Below are 21,872 nucleotides of genomic sequence, written 5' to 3' on the forward strand. Positions count from 1 at the left end.
TACTTATCATGATTTAGTTCAGTGAACAGCTTTCTGTGGGTTACATCCCACTGGTGCCCACAAACCCATCTGAAGTTGAACACAAGCCCAGTTCCATTGCCAAGTGCTAAAGGGCTACAGGTAAACAAGCAATCTAAAACATAAAACATTAGCTTGTTCTTTCAGTTTCACTCTAATCTAGCCTAAGACATTACTATAACGGAGCTTTTGTTTTACTGTAGCTTTTTTACCTGCCAGCTTTGCTTTAACCATAGACAGGGAGGAGATAATTCAACAAGACAACAGGCTCTTTCATCTCAAGCCATGAGGCTCCTGACCACAACATCTTGGGGACGAGGGAGGCACACAACAGGAGTCAGTGAAACACAGCCTCCAGCCCAAAGCAGCCCCACTGCGGAGCAGGGCACCGGTGGCTACAACGCACAGCTCCTGGACCAAAACCATCCCACCTGGAATGCTCCAGCCATCAGCCCTCTTTGTTGATGTAACACGTTTGCATCATCAGCTACCGGGCACCTTGTGGAGATTAAAACCAGTGTGGAGAGCTGCTGTCTGCTTAGCAAAGGGAAGACAGAGCCCATGTCAGAGAGGGAGGGGAAAGGAAAAGCCGAAACATGAGCTGAGCAGCGGTACGGAGGATAAAGGCAGGCTTTGTTTTACTGTCTCATACCAAGTACGAACAGAGACTCATCACTGGCCTGAGCCTGAGCTGTACCATTTGTTTTGTACCCAGCACAGCAAACTTCACTTTTCCTCATGGAACTAAACTAATCCTTCCTCAAAAACATCTTCTGCCAATGCTCCGATTAAATACTCAAGCCTAGATGAAACCTGTGAACAGCAGAGACTATCATTCTACCCAGGCTATACATTCTGACAGTTCAGAAGCTCAAACAAAGGCATTCTAACATAGCAAAGACAAACCTCATTATACAACTGATTCTGTCCAGTCTCATGTGCACAAACAAGTAAATTAAAATACATAGAATCATAGAATGGTTAGGGTTGGAAAGGACCTTAAGATCATCCAGTTCCAACCCCCCTGCCATGGGCAGGGACACCTCACACTAAACCATCCCACCCAAGGCCTTGTCCAACCTAGCCTTGAACACTGCCAGGGATGGAGCATTCACAACCTCCCTGGGCAACCCATTCCAGTGCCTCACCACCCTAACAGGAAAGAACTTCCTCCTTATATCCAATCTAAACTTCCCCTGTTTAAGTTTTAACCCATTACCCCTTGTCCTATCACTACAGTCCCTAATGAAGAGTCCCTCCTCAGCAACCCTATAGGCCCCCTTCAGATACTGGAAGGCTGCTATGAGGTCTCCATGCAGCCTTCTCTTCTCCAGGCTGAACAGCCCCAACTTTCTCAGCCTATATTCATACAGGAGGTGCTCCAGTCCCCGATCATTCTCGTGGCCCTTCTCTGGGCTTGTTTCAACAGTTCCATGTCCTTTTTATGCTGAGGACACCAGAACAGTACACAATACTCCAAGTGAAGTCTCACGAGAGCAGAATAAAGGGGCAGGATCACCTCCTTCAACCTGCTGCTCACACTCCTTTTGATGCAGCCCAGGATACGGTTGGCTTTTGCATTAAAAACCCAAAACCCTCTTGGAGGACCCACTGGATATATCAAGCCACACTCAGAGTTAGGAGACAGTTATTAAACTGGACAAGAAATACTAATTCTTTTTAACCTTCCAATGCAGAAGTCAGCCCCAAAATACAAAGCAATGTTTAAAGGTACATCTCTGGGAGATCGCAGGAGAAAAACACACTAATTTCTATCCTCTGACAGAAGCACTCCCCACCAGTGCTGCCTCTAAAAGAGCTCAAGAGCAACAGTGAAAGGCAGCAAGAGAAAGGACAGCCTGGGTTCTAGTTTCTTGCTCTTAGGAAAAGGCGCAGAGGGTGGTAATTCACTGTGTACAACCAAATTGTACATGAAAGTTTAAAAGCAGCCAATTAAAGCTAACATTATGGAATGGGACTGAGGTCCGAGTGGAAGGCATTAGACACGCATTCCAGACACCGGCTCCAGAGTCCGCCTGCCAGGCGGATAGTGTACAAAGTACAAAGGGTCAAGGAGTTGCTCTTGCAGGGAACCCCAGATTTGACCAGGAGCCATGACAGCTTGCCCAGAAGGAAATGTGGAATGGCATCAAGGCTGTAGAGCTCAGAAACACTTGGTCATCCCCTGCACTGACACAATGCTATGGATAGAGCGTGAGAGTGTCAGTCAAGGAAGGGCAAATCTCACTGGCATTAACAATCAAACAGAGGAGGAAAAATAAGGAACAAAGAAAGAAGCCAGTATAACAGTAACAAACATGCCTCTTTCAGCTCAAAGCTCCTACACATCTCATACTTTCAACTAGAGCTTTATTTCTCCATCAAGCAGATCCATCTAGAACGATTAAAAGAGCTACCAATATCTAGTAAGAAGCTAAAAAACACAGACTGCCTCATGTCAGCAGGACTGTATCACATTCAGCTTAAGAACCTTCTGTACTTTGGTGCATGGGGAACCCTGATTTTGATGCAAGACTCTTGATTTCTGTAACAGAACCACAGGAAACTGGCACGCTGTTATTTCTGCTGCAGCAAGTAACCAAATGACAAAAATAAGGATAGAAAAAGAATTGTGTGACTCTTGTGTAAGGGACTTCAACATACAACTCCATCCATAGGCAAATTGGGAAATCCATTCAAATCCATGATGCACAACTCAATACAACTTCCAAACCTTCAGCACCTCCAGAAGCCAATGAGAATTACATCTCTTACAAGAACAGCAGTGTTGGAGCGAGGATGAAAACCATATCCATGCAAAACTAAAGTAAGGCTGTCCTCAAGAAAGACGCCCTGCAAACTATCTCCATTTCCATGCCCATTTTTCTTTCAAGCACCTGCATCACCACACAGCAATAGCAGTTCAGTGCATAGAAAGAAAGAAATCTCTACAACAAATCAGTGCCAAGCAATTAAATGAAGGATGCTGGCTCTGGGAAATGGGATGCTTTCCCTCCCTGCACTGTGCCCAAATAATCAGAGCCAAAATAAGCAGGAATATTTTGGAAAACAAGTTTTTCTGGACACGGTGTAGCCAGCAGTCAGCTAACCTGCCCTGCTGCAGTGCTGAGCACCGAGTGCCTTGTTAACCTGTGCATTTCAGATGAAGAGTAGCTGAAGAGATAATGCTGCCATTAAATTGTTCTTGCTGAGGTTTTAAGAGTTAACAGCGTACTACCAAGGAAACTCTTTAACATGCACAACCACTGCGAACTTACCACTTGAAGCCATACTGAAAGCAGTGATCTATTAGCTCGTTCTCAGTTCACTTCAAGGGAGTTTTCAGCATTCACAAAGGCTGTAATTTCTCTTTCAGAGTCACCACTCAAATTCTGATAGAGATTAATTTTGCAGTCAGTTCTCTCGCCTTCAGTCCATAGCAGACATCAGGCCCTGTCTAACGACTGAATATCACACCATGACAACAAGCAGCATCCTGCAGAGGTGGTCGCTCCGCTAAGTCACATCACATTGTGTCAGAGAATCCTCTCCTAGGAAGCCACTATGGAGCATATGGTCCCATTTCATGCTTTCTGCCAGGCCAACAGACAGGCTTTTGACAATGTATTCCCTTTAATTTGCTTTTCTGCTGACTGGGATTGCACCAGATCCACACCTCACTGCAGAGCAGCCTCAAGGGGTAACAGTCATGTAAATCCCACATCCCAGTACTTCAGAACAAAACAGACTGTACCAGGATGGATCCACTATCACGACAAAGCACTCCAGATACTGCAGGTTGCATGGTATTTGTGTTTCACATTAATACACTCTCCATATAACTAATAAAACTCCACTATAAAAGGTGATGCTCACTCTAAAGGAGGAAAGCAGTGCAGAGTTCAATTACTAAATAAAACTAGACACAATACTTGTCAAGATAAGAGTTTATACTGTATTAAGAGGGCTGGGATTTAATGGTCTATAACCACACAGAGAGAAGAGGCAGTAGCAATGCTTGAGGAAATGTTTTCAAAGGTACCAATAGGCAAGAAGGTAAAAAGCGAAGGCATCATCATTTATAAACAGATGATCTTATAACAACATTTGGCAGCAGAATAAGTGCTGTACACAGATATTCCACATTTCACTGGCAGAATATTAGCTTAAAAAATATTTCAAATACTTTGAATTATTTACTATTTAAAAAGATACTTGTATGAATTAAGTTTGCAACCAACTAAGGAGCACACACAGATGTGGTGTGAGCTTGTCCTGGCTTGGACCTTCACCCCACAAGCTCCCTTCAAGCTCATTCCCGCAAGGCTGAACAGACGCAGCTCACCTAAGAAGGCTTTGAATTGTTACTGCTATGAAGCCACAGGCGTGCACAGCACTTCAGATGAACACAGAGCAAGGGCCCTGGCTCCAGAAAGCTCACAGGCTACATTTAGCTGCTCCCCAGCATAATGAAAACATTTTCATCTTGGACAGAGCCAGGTTATTTTACCGCTTCAAGTTTAATACTTGGAGCGTAGATCTGGCAAAGAGAACATACAGAAACCATCAACATGCAAACCCTGTCCTTTTATCTCTAACCCCCTCACAATTAAAGAGAAAAGCCTATTAGGTATTTTGAAGAAACTCAGAAGGCGAATTTGTTCAGCACAACCCTGCACGGTAATTCCATGGTACAGCTCAAACATGATATAAGCAGAACTTGCTTAGAGTATCATAGATATTTCAGGATAATTCAGAGCGAGTCCTCCAGCATTTTCATTAGGATGAATGAGCAACTGAATAAAGTAAGTGTTGACTCAAGGGTACTGACATTTCACAAGTAGTAGTGGTAGTTTGTGTTAACCAACAGATGCTACTGCTCCCAAACTTAGTTAAGTGAAATATCACTGAAGATCTAAGCCTTCATTAAGGCCAGAGCTGTGCTTCTGTTATCAAGACAATCTCCAGAAGATAAAGGGTAACAGGAGTGACCAGTGCATCCCACCTCTGCATCCCATATTCACCCTCCTGTGTTTCATTTGATAATCAAGAACCACTTCTCTCCCAAACCTAGATGTTCAAGCTAAAACAGCGGCTGACAGCATCCCCAGGGAAGTGGGAAGAAAGCCGACAGCAAACAAAGTCTGCTCAGAATACACACCACTCTGCCAAGCTCCTGTGACCAGCTCTTGGGAATGCTGGCACTGCTCGAGTTATTCAATGGAAATGCAAAACAAACAGCCCCAGAACCCTGCTGCATAAACAAGAACGTAATATGGAATGCAAGGCAGTAATGCTTCTACTCCAAAGCATGTTGTACCATAAAGCTGCATTTCACTGCTTAAAAGTGAACCATGTAACCAGCACCTTTCAAGGGACCTCCAGTCACAACATACATTCAAAGAGCAGCAGGCTCCCACCTCACTGCCTCACTGGATGGAGTAGAAATAAATCACCCACGAGCCCAGCAAAATCATCAGCACTTGCTAATCCAACCTCCACAACACAATTCCTCATGTGACCAAGAGAAGAAATTCCTAAGCAAGAAAATCAAACAGTATCAAACGTATATCAAAGATATCTACAGATTAAACACTTCCCTCTTCAAAAACCCATTCACCAATGCTTTTGCCTTGTGTAAGGGGATTTTTATACTCTTAACTATTCCTTCTCACATTCTTTAGGTCTTGTTTCCCTTTATATCTTCCAGGCTCAGAGAGAACAATAGATTTGAAATTAAACATTCTGACAGTGAAAACTTGAATTGCAGTCTACTGCACAGAACAAGGGATGGAAAACTTAGAATGACAATTTCATTTCAAATGAACTTAAATAAATATGCTCCACATGTTATCTAGCCACTTCAGTCTTCACATCAAATGATGAAGACGACTGCTGTTGAAGAACCATGTAATAATAAAGAGAAACACAAAGGATCTTCAAGTATATTCTTACTGTCAATTTACTATACATTAAATATTGTTAAAAGATTTCCTTAAATAAAATCCAATAAATTATTTTATTGATTATGTTTAAAATGTCACAGTTAATTTGAGGATAACAATTATCTTACCATTTTGTAAATATAGAATATAAAGCGTATGAAGAGAAAAAAGAGTAAGTGATGTAGGTACAGAGAACAGAATAGTCTTTAATGACTGGTCTACATGGAAGTAAAAGGAGATAAAAATCACATAAACGGGTATTTTTGTCCTCCCTTAATAAAGTAATAACCGCATGCGTTTAACATGCCTTTTGCCTTGAGTCCTCTTAAGCAAAGTACACACGAGGGATGGGGGTAGTCCCCATGTTTTAAACATACACAGCCTTCTCCAACGCTCAGAAAAACAAGACTTAAGAGTACAATCAGATTTGTCTCTCACAGAGCTGATGCTGTTGGTTCAAGGAAAAATAAATCACAGCATCTCAGAGTACACAAGCTTATGCAGGGCTTTACCAGCAAGATGAAAGCTTTGACATCTGCAGTACTAACAGACAGCAGCAACACTCAACCCCCTCTGCAGCAGCACTGGGCAAAGCAGCCTGCTTCATTTCAGTCCTATAAGGAACTAGAAACTCCATTTGCATGCTGTCCAGGATGGAAACAAACTCCACAATCATCTTAAACCTACAAACAAAACCCATTAAACAAAGAGAAGCAAAGCAAAGGTGGGTTATGAACAACCCTACACCCCTGCCACGAACCACTCCACCTCTCCAGGCCACCAGTGCCTACCCAGATTTAAAGCTGGGATAGGCATCAGGATAGATGTTTCCCCCCTAACAAGGGCAGCTTTTAAGTGTTGAGATCCTTTTCTCCTCCCTCTTACTCATACAGAAAAGAACAACATAGAAGTATCAAATCACCCTTCAACCCTATTTCCCCCTGCACCATCCCTCCTCTTCTCCTTCTCCCCCACTCCCCTTAAGGAAAAATGATCTTTTAATTCATTTGTGAAACTGCCAGCTTATGAAGACAGGGAAAACCCCATTCTAACTACAAGATTCCAGATCAGCCCCCGACACTGCTTATTCCCCTGCACCTGGAAGAGGAGTACCATGAGCCCCTAAAATCCAGACAACACAAAGCCTGGAGGCGGATCTCAGAACGGAAGTTCTAGAGGTCCCCAGGGACAAAACCCCTTGCATTTTCCCCTTTTCTTCAAGAAGAATCAGGTAAGATTATCATCACAAGCAATGCCAAGGCTCTCAAACCCTCTCTGCTGCTTTCTTGCATGTTCTTACATGGCAAGAAAAAACCATCTGCTGAAATTGCTAGGCATCAGCCAAATCCAATAAGCCAACACTATCTCCGACTGTAAATGCACCACTAAGATAAATGAATGCATAATTGGAGAGTAGTAATCACTGCTTAATGAAATGCTGAAATCACTAAGAAAGAATACAGCCATGGTGATTAAAGCTCCATTTTTTTTCTTTTGGTTACTCAGAGCTAAAAGAAGTAGGAAGAGAGATTACAAGTGGTGCATTTCAAATACTCTGTGGCAATCAGTACCACTTAGCAGCAAACCATGTTTTCCACATACATTTGATTTGGGAAAGCTGCCTTGATGGGCTATTTTGATGACCCACTACAAAGTTACATTTGCCACCTCCGAGTGCCCCAGCATCCTGTATGTCAATCATTACCGTTCAGCACGCAACCCTCTGGTTATGGTAAGTTCCCATAAATGTACTGTTCAGCTGAGCTGCTCTTGGCTGCTTTTACTACATCTACGCTGCACTGTGCTTCTGACCCCTAAATGATTTAGTTTGTTAGGCAACAGCAGCCCCAACTGTAGCATCCTCTCTGTCTGCAGAAGTACAGTTCTCATGCATACAACTCATTTATTCCACTTCTGAACAAACACTGTGTAAAAGGGAACTTGGACTAAAAGTACCCATCTTTCACAGAAAGTAGAACAGCTTCCAAACAGAACAACATGCCCAAAACACATCCTGACTTTTTCAGCGTCCAATAAAAACACCAACTACAGTTGCATTGGAGATGCTATGAAGTTGTTGGCTCTCCAATACAAAGTGAAAATGCTGCTGAAATATCCCATGCTGCTAAAACAAACAGCAGGCAGCTTAAGCTCAGAATTTCCTTTAACTGTTTTGTTCAAACTGTTCTTTCATGAGCCCATAAGTTACTGCAAACAGGTTTTAAACAGTATGCATCAGCTTTGAAAGCGTCAACCGATTAACACATCACATGGGTTAATTCAGGTTTTACCTGGGATTGACTCAATTATACATGAGAACACATAAAGTCCACAAATCTGGTATCACCTTACGAGACCTACAGTTTTCCCAGCTCTGATTTACCATTGTCTTACTGAGACAAAAATAAAGACCTTTAAAATTCAAAAGGCAGAGAAACAAGAACAGCAACCAAAATAACTTGTGAGGACTGCATCAACCTGACCACGTTTCCAAACAAACTGTTCTTGAATACAAGTCCAGGACTGGCTGGTTTCTCAGTGCAGGGTCAGTGAGGGAAAGGCCAGCAGGGCTTGTGTTTAATAACCACAAGTTACATTTATTTTTACATTTGATTTGTTTGGCTTTAAGTTCCAACAAAGAAAACCAAAGGAAACACTAAACACTACGAAGGCAGCACTGGCTATTACTAGAACAAACAACTATCTCCTACAGTAAATAAAGCTTCAAAGCAGAGAAATACATTTAGGGACGCATCATGCAAAAACACCCAGGCACAAGCTGTCAGTGGACCCAGTTTAGGAGTGAACAAACATCTGGAGATGGCCTTGCTGTAAAGGCTGCATTTTCAGCCATGGTTGGGGGGGGGGTGTTCAAATGAATTTAAGCTTCAGTTCAAAAGTTATTACCTCCCCTTGACCAAACAGGGATTTATTTTCTCCGTGCAAAGCTTGGTCAGGTCAGTAGAACCAAGCACCTCTTACATTGCCCCGAGGTGCACTATACAGCACCAGAGAGCAGCAAATCTCATCCCAAAAGGTATTCCAGTTCAACGGTCGTACTGGACAGAAAACAGCACTGTGTACCATAATGCACACCAGAGAGCAGAAGCAGAGCTCAGTGACAGGGGAACATCCATACATAAGGGTAAATAATAACTAATTCAAGGTTCTTTCAGTAAGGATTTTATTTATACCCATATAGAGACATGCATATATATAATAATACATATAATGTATATAGTTTTATCTATAGAATTTTGGTGTAAAAACCTGTCTTTCAGGCTTTTAGGAGTCTTTCAAATGAGGTATATTATCACACTATTTCAAGTTTCAATACTGCTAGACAGCAGCTGAAGTTCCAGTGCTTCATGCCCAGGGCTTTTCCCTTCAGTGAACAGCACTGCTGACACTCAGGGGTTATTTGCTCTTGTACTTTTTAATACTCTAAACTGAACATTCATCATCATGCCAAGATCAGAGAGAAGATTCTGATGCAGAGTGCTTCTAAGAATGACAATGTTTTGTTGTTTCTTTAGACTTTAAATGCAGCCTGGATGCTCAATTTTAAGTACTCTTTGAACCATTCTGCTTATTCTGTGATGAAAAGCTTCCTGGTCAGTTCTTCTGGATGTCTTTCAAGGATACCTAGTAAGTTAGGGTACAAACTCAAAAAAGCTTGCATTTAATGCACAGCAAGTGATTTTGTTGTAATTCCTCAAAGATCTTAGAGGAGAGTATGGTTCTACAGTTACGTACATATAGAAGAGCACAATAAAGTCGAGTAACACAAAATGCTTATCTGATTTTTTCCATCCATCAGCAACACCATGTATAGCCCCATTTTGCAGGATCAGGCAAGTACCTCTATAAAACTGTGTGCAATTCTTTTTCATACCCCAAAGACACCATGGCTGCCCCATCCCTGGCAGTGTTCAAGGCCAGGTTGGACGGGACTCAGAGCAACCTGGTCCAGTAGAAGGTGCCCCTGTCCATGGCACGGGGGTGGCACTGGATGAGCTTAAAGGTCCCTTCAACCCAAACCAGTCTGGGATTCTACATTTCGCACTTGCATTCGGTTCCTCCACAGCCAACACTACCACACTGGTGCAATCCTTAAGATACTGACCACCTTTAGCAAACACTGCAATGGGAAGGTGAACAGAACACTTGGTGAAAGAAGCCCTTTGCAGCTTGGGAGAGAGAAGAGTCCAGCACTGCTTTTCGGCTGCACCAGGTTAGGAGCTTACCCTCAAAACAGATCATTCACAGAAACCTACCTCGACCCACATTTACTTTTTCTTCTCTCCTACTCCAACAGCTGGAAACACAAGAGTGGCTGCGGCTCCCTGAGGGATGGGGATCATCCAACAGTGGGTGACAGCCGAGCAAGCAGCACACACATCCTCTATTCCCTTACATACATCATCTCAGCCACACTTTAAATCATTTCACATCCTAGAATGTCAGCATGGATAACCACTGCCAGAACACGACACAGAATCCCCCCAAGTCAACCACAGGTTCAGGTAATCGTGACCTCCCTTTTTACAACATAAATGCGTAATTTCCGCATCACCCTTTGATGAGGGGACCACAGACTTAAAAAGAGGAAACAATTACAGTCATTAGAATTTCACCCAAGCATGAGATTTAATCTCAGGCCATGGTCTTGCCAATGGCTGTGGGGGTCTCAATGGAGACAAAATTGCTCTGTGGGAGAAAAAATGCCTCGATGATGACATTAGTCAGCAAGAGAGACCAAGCTTTGTCTTCCATCCAACAGCACGGGCAAATACAAGGAAACCATTTTCCCTCCCCCTCTTCTTGATCCTAAGAAAGAAAAACTACAACAATTTTGTTTCTTTCTCTGAACTGCAGTTTTTGCATGCTTTGGAAACATTCCCCTCCAAAGCAGTGCTGCGGGAAGGGAAGTCTTTCAGAAAAGTAGATTTAAAGCATGAATAAACATCTATGACAAAAGACACTTCCCCCTTGCCTATTCTGGTTAATGCAGTTGGATAGTTCTATCGATTTCCACACACTTCCATAGCTTCTCCTTAACCCAACAGCTTCTCAAAGACCATTTCAAGCTTTAGATATACACAGGAATAGTTTGTAAAACACACTCACCTGCTCTATAATGCATCTGATGGAAAGAAAAAGCAGGTGAAACTTCACTGAACTAATCCCTCATTAAAGAGATATGCAAGTAGGAGCTATTCTTATTTAGGATGTGTACGGTTGGCATGTATTTGGTATTTAGGTAGTGTACGGTTGGCATGTAAGACCCAAAACAAAGGAAAACTGGCACAGATGACAAGGAAGTGCTATAGCAAATTGGATTAAATTCACTTCGCTGGTGCTGCAAAAAAGCTGATCTGCAGTGGACAAAACCTTCAGGGTCCTTCAACTGCATGAAGTAAAATCAAACTTTCTAAACAAAATCATAAGTCCAAATGAACCCTCTCTTCTCTGGAACCAGGGCTGAGGGCTTTGAATTCTTACCCTGGCCTCAAACCTGGATTTCTTACTCCTGCTCATCATCCTTTACCCCCATAATGCTCCTGAACACAATTCATTTCTGTTTAAGCTATCCTCTCTATTCCATTTCCTTCCACTATTCACAAACTCATTCTGCTGTTACGTTCAACATCCACATACACATTTGTTTGTCTGGTCACCACCACTCGTAGTGCTGGTAATACTGATAATTACAATCTAATGCAGTATTAATCAGCTTAAGTGTGAAACAGGGATCATAATTCAAACTGGAAGCCAACACTAACCATTTCATGTTCACTTGAACAGATTAGATAGGCTGTGCAAGAACATTTTAGTAGAATAACTGATAAGGAGCTGGGAAATATGAGTTATTGGCATTTATTTAGCCTGCAACACTTTTTGGAAGCTAACAGTTTAAAGGAAGCACTTCTGAATGGCTATTTCATCTGGATTTCACAGCTAGCACAGAATATTCTCTGGCAGAATGCACAGTATCTTTGCAATCACAGCTATCACAAGAGCTGCTCCAGCCTGTCCTTGCTGGAGCTCTCAGTTTCCTCTGTTATGAGCTGTGTCCCACAGAACACAACACACTCAAGAATCCAGCTGGAAATCACCACCACCGAACATGCATCCCTGCTTTCCAGCTTGCCAGGCCGACTCCAGGGTGCCCAGACGGAAAACAAGCTGCCAAGCAGAGAAACAACTTCTTATTTCACTGAATGGGCTTTACTACAACCAGTGCTGGGGTTGGTTTGTTGGCTTTGCCAGAGGACCTGTCCCGTATCTGCTTGGCAATTATATCCCAGATATTTCCATCTGCATTTTGCATCTCGGGGGGGGGGATAAACAGCACCTCACAACAGTCACCAGAGAACACATTATTACTTCTAGTGTAAACACCATAAAAACAGAGGAAAATTAAGGAAGCCAAGTCCATGGCTCCATCATGCTAAGGCAGCTATCAAAAGTGGGCTCTAGACATAAGCAACATACCATTCAACTTGTATCCAGCATCTACTAATTGAAGGCAACTTCTAGACAGAGCTATAGAACAAATACAGCAGAACCTTCAGAAGCCGGTTTGGTGATGAGCAAACCACTGAATTGCTAAACTAGACTATTTAGCAAGCAAACATACCCATCATCAGGAAAAATGCTGCCTTGAAAAATGTCCTTTAAATTCATTTTGACAAGGGTAATTTTAACTATAAACGTGCTTCGTATTTTACAGCAAGTTGTTCTACATTTTATGAAGGCATTTATAAGGCTTCATTGCATTAGCCAGTATTTAAAAGCATCTAAAAATGGATTAATAAAGCTTGACCACTCTCCCAGACAGCTTACAAGATAATTTCAAGCAAGGAGAAATATGAAGCAAAAATGAAATGAAAGGGCATGTGGTTATTTGATGAATGCTTGCACACAGTATGATGGAACAAAGAAATCCTGTTTTGAAATCAATAGAAAGAATGATCAAAACAGGCTCAGTCAGCACCATTACAGGGCTTGGTTATTCTGTTTTCCTGAGAAGCTGTCAAGTTTGTGTCAAATAACAACTGTGAATTAGCACAATTTTGTTGTACACAAGTATGCACACAACCGCTCCAAAGCTGCGGAGAAAGATTCTCCTGTATTAGCAAGAGACAATTTCACATTCAAACACGGCTCCATTCAAACACTCCTGTTTGCAATCTACGTTTATGATTGAGAATTCAGCCATAAATCACATCTCCACAACAAGATACACACAATTAAAGGGGTATATTTTTTAACTGACCACAGGAAACAGCACATTTCTGAAGGATTCTAAGAAGGGAGTAAGATTATTCACTACAACTTCTGAAATCAGAAGATAATGGCTCTTTTCCTTCTTTTCAACCCAGAAAAGAAAGACTCTTCCACTTTGCTCTCTGTTATTACTTAAGAGTTGATGTATTGTTCAGGAGGGCTTTGGACATTTAGAACTTTGGTGGGGAGATAAGCTTCATGTCAAAAACACAGAGAAGCGCATAGAAGAGAAACTGTAATAGACAAGTAAAGGAATCTTGGAGAATATCACTCAAAAAAGCATTAATACACACAGAAATCAGAAGCATAAGTAAATGGAAAGTTAAAACCATTAAGGTTATGATACAAATTCCACATGAGGACCACGATTTTAAAGCACCCTGGTACACACACAAAACCAAGCTTTATTCTACTCAATCTCACACAACAAACTCCATATAGCACAGAAGTGCTTCAAAACAGGTTGAGTACAACTACCATGCTTTTGCTCAGCTATTAAATTATAAGGGGAGCTGGGTTAAGAAATAACGTGTACACCAAATTCCACAGTTCTCACATTGCTGACTGCTTTACAGGTTACATACATATGTATTTATTTAATATATAGATAACTTTCCATAGATATAAAAATCAAAACCCAGTCATTTCTATATGGTTGAAAAACCAGTTGAAAACCAGTTGTTTTGTGTCACCTGTGGTACTTGATCTCATGCAAGGTGTAACAACACACCATACGTTGCTGTTATTGCTTAAGGTATAAAAAGCACTATCCGAGCTGCAGATGAAACAGGACTAACCTTCCTTAAAACACAAAGGATATTTGCTTTAGGAATGGGAAAATTAAGCCGCAGTTGTGTTCCAAATCCTCTACCTAATCCCGTTTGGATTCAAACTAAGGTCACTCACCCAGGCTGACCTGCTATCCTGAGGACTTAGCACCAGCATCCACAGCGTGAGCAGACACTGCCCTCTTGTGCACTGCATTGCCCGGGAGCCGGAGCTGCACTTTGGGGGCTGTGGAAGGGGATTTTCGAGCAGCAATACTTTTGTACCATCTGCCTTTTCTTTATGCATAGCTCAATTTAAAACGCGGCTTTCGCTTCAAAACAGCAATAAAAACACTCCTTTAATTCCGACAACTATCAGGCACCAACCCAATTGCTCACAGTGAATTGTGACACTGTTTCAATTTCAAGAGAAAAGGGTTTTCATTTACAGCTTTATTTGCATTTTCAATACCAATCGATGTCAGCAATTTCCAAGCACCACAACCCCAACAAGCTTAATGGGGTTTAGAAAACATCCCCACCAGCGCTAGCTGAACTCTCTCAGCCCATGAGTACTCTCATTCCACACAACCAATCACTACAGTCAGGCTTGTGAATAGGAATTGCATGAGAGTTGTATGTATTTTTTTTCACCAGAAAAGGCTCATTATGATGTTATTCTCACTTCAAACTGGCAGCCAAAGTCCTCAAGGCTCTCCATGATGTCTCTCTGACCAGAACAGCATCCACTGAACCACCCAAGGCACTCTTTCCTCCAGGGAAGAACAGGTTTTCCTTCCACACATCCACTCAACAGCAAGAGGCCACCACATAAATGTAAGTCACCCATATACACACCCTACAACTATGAAACTACCTGTTCACTCACCTGGAATGGAAACAACAAGAACAATCCTATCTTCTACCTACTTACACCTACCCGACAGGAGGATGAAGCCAGGACATAGCTGGTCTCTTCCTCCAAGTAAAAAGCAACAGGACAAGAGGAAACGGCCTCAAGCTGAGTGAGAGAAGGTTTAGATTGGAGATGAGGAAACGTTTCCTCACTGAAACGGCAGTCACACATTAGAACACGCTGTGCAAGGCAGTGGTAGAATCACCATCCTTGGAAGTGTTCACAGTGTAGACAAGGCCCTCAGTGACACGGGTTAGTGATGGCCTTGGCAGTGAGGAAAACAACTGGACTTGAGGATCTTAAAGCTCTTTTCCAATGCATCCGATTCTATGACTCACAAAGGTATCAGTAAGTAGAAGTTCACACCAACAGGAGTGCATTCTCATGACAGTAATGCAAAAGTAACCCCAAGTTCACAAACCCCCTTAAAAGCTTACAACAAACTCAGCAAAGCAACTCATCTGTGATAGAAGTTAGGGAGGAAGGGGTTGTGCTTTATTAGTCTTACAAATAACCTGCATCTGACCAAGTCTGAACACTGGTAGCGAGACCACAGCCCCCTTGATCTCCCAAGACTGTTTTCATTGTACTCATTTGCATCAGCAAGATGTGCTTTTGCTACGCTCATTTCCCCCTGCCCAAGCTCTCGTGCGAGTTCAAAAGTCTCGGCCCCTGCGATGTATCAGGTATGAATTAATACCCTTCCTTAGGAGAACACGGCAGCAAAGTGGAAACAGACACTTGCAAGGCAGCTTTCTTTGAAGGACCTGCAGGGACAAATGGTGACAATGAAGCTCCAGTTATAGAGGGAAGAGGTCGAAGGTTCAGACAGGCAGAAGGATTACGAAACTACAACTTGGGCAGAATTCCACCGCCTTCCCAGTTTAGACAACCAGGGTCAAGCAGTAGCTTTCCAAATAAAACCCTATGAGGCTACTCGCTCCTTTGAACTTCACAGGGGGGGGAGAAGAGACAATTTGCTTTTCTAGAAGTTCTTTTGAGGGCCCATCTCAAAAATCAAAGAGATGAAGGGCAGCTTACAACAGCTCACCTAAATCAAACACTGCAGCAGCACCCATGGCTGCGTGGGGAAGCTGGGGGGGTAACCGAGTTCTGCTAGGTTTGGGTGCCCACCCTTCCTCGGGCATGACATAAACCACCCGCACAGAAAAAAATCCACTACTGCTTAAACTACTTTGCTCCACAAAGCGGTCTGCAAATGAAATCTGGGAATTGAATTTCTCCTGGCAGATGAACTCGCAGAACCTCTCTGTGGGCATCCCTTGCTGCTGGACTGGTTTGAGAAACCGCTCCAGACCCCACTGCAGGCACAGGTCTGCAGAAAGCAAGTGTAAAAGCGACCCTTGTCTTACTTCAGCGAGTGACATTAACATCAGCTTTGTGGGAGATCAGCGCGCTGAAACTTAACAGGAGCTTACAAAACCTTGTAAAACTGTGTCAGAAAATACCCCATCTTCGTGTGAAGCATTAACAAAATATCACTCTATAGCAATGAAGTAGTAAAAATAACAGCACTGCATTTCGTGGTCATTCCTTCAGTGCAGAAAGCAAGCATAAAGCTACTGTGCACATTTCTTAGTGATTGTGCCAAGCTAAAGCGTTGACTCCTAAAATTCAGTTATTCAGGTTTGTTTTCTCTGCTCACCAAGTCATCTACGAACAGCTATAAATACAATATTTATTACGCTGTTTGGTACATGATAGACAAGACCCTGCTAGAAGATGGGTAAAGGCTTAAAGTCACCGAGAAATAGTTTTGCTCTTGCTGTTCAAAAGCATAAGGCAAAAAGTAATACATGTCACAGCCCAAGCCATACAGCTATCCACAATGACTTAATACCTTCCTGCCACAGCAGACACACGGGCGACTGCTGCTGAAGAATAAACCAGAATGGTTTAGGATCATGATGGAACAAGTCATTTATTCCCTTCCAACCTTGACTGTCACCTTCCAGCTAAAACTTTGGGAAAGCATTTCCAATTCCCTGCATGCAGGTAAAGGAAAACACAACCATCTCGTGATTGTACATTTGATACAGTTTGTTTTCAAGGACAAGCTTTGCAAGAAAAATGTAGCCACACAGGATGAAATATGACTTCCATTTTCCATTCCATTTGGTTACTGCTCAAATATTCTGCATTCATTTTATCCTAACACACTGACACGAAATAAGCATCTTGTGAGTGACTGTCAGAAGTATTTGCAAGGTCAAGTGCTACCTGGCATAGCATGACAAAAATGCAATACTAGAGGCAGCAATGGGAAAAAAAAAACCAAACAAGAATTAGCTACAGAAATATGTTAAAGAATAATAAATACTACTATTTAATCTGTAAGCAGATTTATCAGCTTTGTATAGCAAAGAAGCTCACTCTTAGAGCACTGTGGGAGCACAGAAAAGTCGACAGAGGAGCTACTGCAGGACTTGATGTCAGAAAAGCAGTGTTTTAGAGAGCTGCGAGAGATCCAAGATGCAAAATAAATACAGGGAAATGAAGCACTTTGCACTTAAAATGTAAAAACCTTACACAGAGAAAATCTACATTAACACAGATCACAGATTCCGTCAAAAAGAGAAACGTAGCAGCAAATCTGGTTGCAAAGAAAATGCTTGGAATGGTAAACCCTGAACATCCGTGATAAGGAAGCGGGTGAAAACAATCTGAGTTTTTCAAGTTCATTAGCTTCCCATTTCTGAAGAGCTGGGAAAGCTGGCAATACAGAAATCCTGACACTTACCTACCGAAGGGTGTATCCCGCTACACAAGAGATGCTTTACTTCAATTCGAGTTTCACCAAACCACACTAAAAGTGTATGCATCTAAAGAGCCCCACAGGCATAGATGAGGTTTTATCATCAAAGTTTCACCTTTTAAACGTGGTAGTAAACCAAAAAGGAATCCACTATCAAGATACACATCTGCTATCAAGCAGAAAACTGGAATTTCTAACTAGTAACACTAGTATTTCTCTAGCGCTCAATACATAGATTTGCAGTATAGCATGCTAATCAAATGTTTCCACCAAGATACATAATCTGATATAGCTGGAACTAAGTGAATTTAACATGCTTATGTGTCTGAATTGCCACCTGTAAAGAATCACTTTTGCTGGGAAGGAAACTCTCATCTAAGTCTGGTCCACTGGCCACATCTTTTCTGCTCCCAGCACAGCCTATCAATAAGGAAATCTGAATAACAGATTCAACCAATGAGGCCATCTGGGACTAAACGGTTTGAAGTCCTTCACAAAAACTATAGGAAACAACACGAAGCCTCTATATCAACCAATCACCCCAGATAAGCATTAACGTGATAAAAAAAAGAGATGGTTTTCAAAGTTTTCCCATGTCCTCTTCACGAGGAAGTTCACCCCGCTCACATGAGCTGCTGCTGGCAGAAAGGAATCTCTAACTACAATTTGGTCAGCACATCCAAACCTTTGCCAAAGTAAACCCTGTTCTTTAGAGGCTGATCAGGTGCTCGGTCACTGCAGAATGAGCGCCGATGGTAAAGAACAAAAGCACCCTAAAGACCACGGGCTTGGGGAAGGGAGCATTCAGCATCCCCTCCCCTGCACCTCCGGGTACGCGCCAACGGGAGGCCCCGGGCGCTTCGCTGCTCGTGGAAGCGGTAAGTAAATGGTTGTTATCCTGCGCAAAAGAAACACAAACACCACATCGACTACTACCAACCAACCCCAAAGGGGGCTCATCCGTGAACAGCAACGTGGCCTGCACCTCACTGCATCTGAGAAGCCACACACACTGCAGCACAGACACTACCAGGGTCCCTGTACCCGTGGTTTACCCACCCGAGAGGACTACAAGCAGCCTGCAACTGCCACTCGTACACCTTCAGCCAAGCACCAACCCCTCTCCATTCCTTTTAGAGATGGAAGGGGGAGGTGTTATATAGCATAGAACGAGGTGAGCTCACTGTAAATGAGCTCTAATGCAAACCACATTAACCTTCTGACATCACCTACGAAGACTGGATGGGAAAGTCACTAAAAGCCACACCACTTTCCAAACAGAATGCCATCGTGCTAGAACTACCCATACTCTGCAGAACCAGAGCACAAGCACGCTCAGAGAGCACACCACAGCACTCAACCACGGGGAGGATCAAAGCGTGACAGCTTTAAACAAGTGAGAAATCAGACATTCCCATTGCCCTTAATGCCACAAACGAAGTCTCTGTATACATTGAACTTTTCTTCCCGAGTAAGCATAAGAAACCGAGCAGACCGGACAGCAAAGCGCTCCCATTAGCTCATATTTACCAACCGCTTTCGCACGGGAATCTCTCTTTTACTTGGGGCGATCACTAAGTGCGGCAAAGGCAGCAGACCCGTGGGAACCCGACCTCCGCCCCAGCCCTCCCCCGGCACCCGCGCCCCCGGGGCCCGGCCCGAGCTCCCCCCTTACCTCCGATGATGGTGCGGATGAGGGAGGCGTGCCCGGGGCAATCAACCAGCGTGAACTGCAGCTCGCCGGGCCCTGGGCCCAGTTGCGGCGGCAGAGCGGTGCGCAGGCAGGAGAAGCCCAGGTCCAGCGTGATGCCCCGCGCCCGGCTCTGCGGCGCCCGGTCGAAAGCGGCGGTGGAGCTGGTGGTGCTCAGCGCCCGAGCCAGCGCCGTCTTCCCGCTGTCGATGTGGCCCAGGACCCCCACGTTCACGTTGAGCACACGGGGCCCGGCGGCCATGGTTGCGCTGCACCCGGACCGGTCCGTCCCAACAGCGCCCCTGCGGCAACGCGGGCCCCGCCGCCGCCGTTCCGCGGCCTCCGCATGAGCCCCGGGCAGCGGGAAAGCGAAGCCGAGCCCAGCCCCGCCGCGGCTGCAGCGAGGGGAACGCAGGCACCAGCATCCCAGAGCTGAGACACGCGTTAAGGGCCGCGTTCGCAGCAGGCGGGTGCGGTGGAACGGCTGCGGGCTGCGCGGCGGCCGCTAAGGGCTGGGAACCGCCGGTCGCAACGGGCAGGCGGCTCCGCTCACCTCGGTACCCCCTCGCAGACCTCCGCCGGTCCAAAGCGGCCTCACCCAGGCGGGGCCTCTAACGAGGTTTCTTGATGGCCGCACACCCCGCAGCTGAGCCCTCTGCCCACTAAGGCTCCTCATAGCCCCATTGCAGGAGGAGGGAACCCCGGGACGGGTCATTGCCGCTGCCCCGTGGCACCTGCGCTTCGCTCTCATCATGCCCACACTAAGTAGTGATTGCAGGGCTACGCCGCTCCGCCCGATCCGTCTTCGTGCTGCCTGCAGCGATGCCTCCACCCTGGTCCCGCTGCAGGTGCGGTGCTGAGGTTTGGTCTCCGAGGCGCGCGAACATCGCAAATGGGTATGAAAAAGCGGGTTAAGACTTTGTGCATTTGCTCAATCAACACTGTTGGGGTTTGCAGAATTCACTTTGCTGTGAGTTTGTGCGGTATAAAAGTCATACCTTGAAGGAATTAAGAATAATCAAGATTATCAGTGGTGATGGAGAGCTCACCTGCAAACCAACAATAAAAAAAAACCCAAACAGGTAGATGAGCATCAGAGAGCACCTGAGAGGCCAGAGCAGGGCTCATTTCACTGCTTTAAGTCACCTGGCTTTACTGATAACTCAGGTCACACAGTGCCAAATGCATTACACAATAAACATCACACGTGTTCTGCATTTTCAGTAGTGACCACTGAGTAATCCTAAACATCACTTCAAATGACAAAAGCTGTTTGCAAGCCAAGAAAACAAGACTGTTACAGACACAGGTGCCCCACTAGACCACACGTGCACTATATTCCAGAGATCTTTGGGAGCAGTGCCATTGTGGTTTTTGCTCTCCCCAGGAAGTAATATACATTGCTGATAGTATTCAGCATTCATAGCTGAGTAATGAATGAGCCAGAAATGTAAGATGACTTGCTTAAGGTTACTGTCAACATCACGAATGTTGTTTTTAGGCTTTGACACCAAACTCCAGGGTTTTTCTTTCACAGAAAGTTGTTTCATGTAACAGTGCTTTCAATGTGAGTTTGCAGAGCTTTAAAGTTGGGTACAAATCATACCTCCTTCCCAAGCACACCTAAGTCAAGATGACAGAGTCAATAACTTGGTGACAGGAAAGAGAAAAAATAGCTTTCCATGGTATTTTGAGACAACTGTCTCCCTAAAGCAGCCACATGAACTCACAAGCAGCACTGTGCTAGCACCATTATAATCAGCTTATTGAGCTGAACAGTTCAGCTTGATGGGAACTCTGTCATAGGAGCCAAATAAAGCATAATGTCACTTTCCAGACCAAGTTCCCAGGCTTTGAATAGTTTCCTGTTAAATCATAGGGCTCATGTATGTTTCCTTGTCCTGAACGTCTCAATCTGTTACATCAATAAGTACTTGCAAAGTAAAGGGCAAGTATACATCTGCTCCCATATGAAACAACCCTACGCAGTTGTAATCCACACTGGTACCCTTGTATCACATTTCCTACCGTTGCATTCCTTTTTTAGCATTAATTATTAGATGACTTCAGAAGGAGGAAGTGGGAAAAGGTCTAATTCCTACCCCAAAAGAGGCATTATCCAGAAGTCCCCCCAGAACTCCTAAAATAACTCCATTTTCTAGCTTTGACAAAGTAAAGTGGTCTCAAAGTTCTACAGCTTGGCTGGCAGTGAGGGGAAGGAGGTGCCCACTCAGAGCATACCCGTCTCAAGGATTTGAGAGTCCATGGATCTGATTTTACAACCTATCTCTTGAAGCACAGCTCTTTGCAAGCTCAGGGTGCACATGGTACCTGTGAAATGAATGCACTTACACCACCAATGTCAAGGAGGAGGAATCAAAATGTAAGCACTTTTATTCAGTGTTTAGAGGTCCATTCTGTTAGCTTAGAAAGCTTTAGAATTAATTACAGGTTTGGAAGTTGAAGA

At 43.9% G+C, this 21,872-nt stretch overlaps 1 protein-coding gene across 1 annotated transcript in view; it reads right to left on the reverse strand.

Annotated features, from left to right (window-relative positions):
* The window catches only part of EEFSEC (eukaryotic elongation factor, selenocysteine-tRNA specific), a 101,794-nt gene extending 82,044 nt beyond the window's left edge, over nt 1-19,750 (reverse strand). Inside the window, exon 1 of the mRNA XM_061357134.1 lies at nt 19,391-19,750. Within this exon, the coding sequence (XP_061213118.1) occupies nt 19,391-19,667 (277 nt within the window). The 5' untranslated portion in view covers nt 19,668-19,750. The remainder of the gene's footprint in view (nt 1-19,390) is intronic.
* Between the last annotated feature and the right edge of the window lie 2,122 nt (nt 19,751-21,872).

This window comes from Neopsephotus bourkii, unplaced genomic scaffold, assembly GCF_033783945.1.
Source record: "Neopsephotus bourkii isolate Nb327-2 ecotype Australia unplaced genomic scaffold, CSIRO-AGI_Nbou_v1 NB_887, whole genome shotgun sequence".
NCBI classification, from domain to species: domain Eukaryota; kingdom Metazoa; phylum Chordata; class Aves; order Psittaciformes; family Psittacidae; genus Neopsephotus; species Neopsephotus bourkii.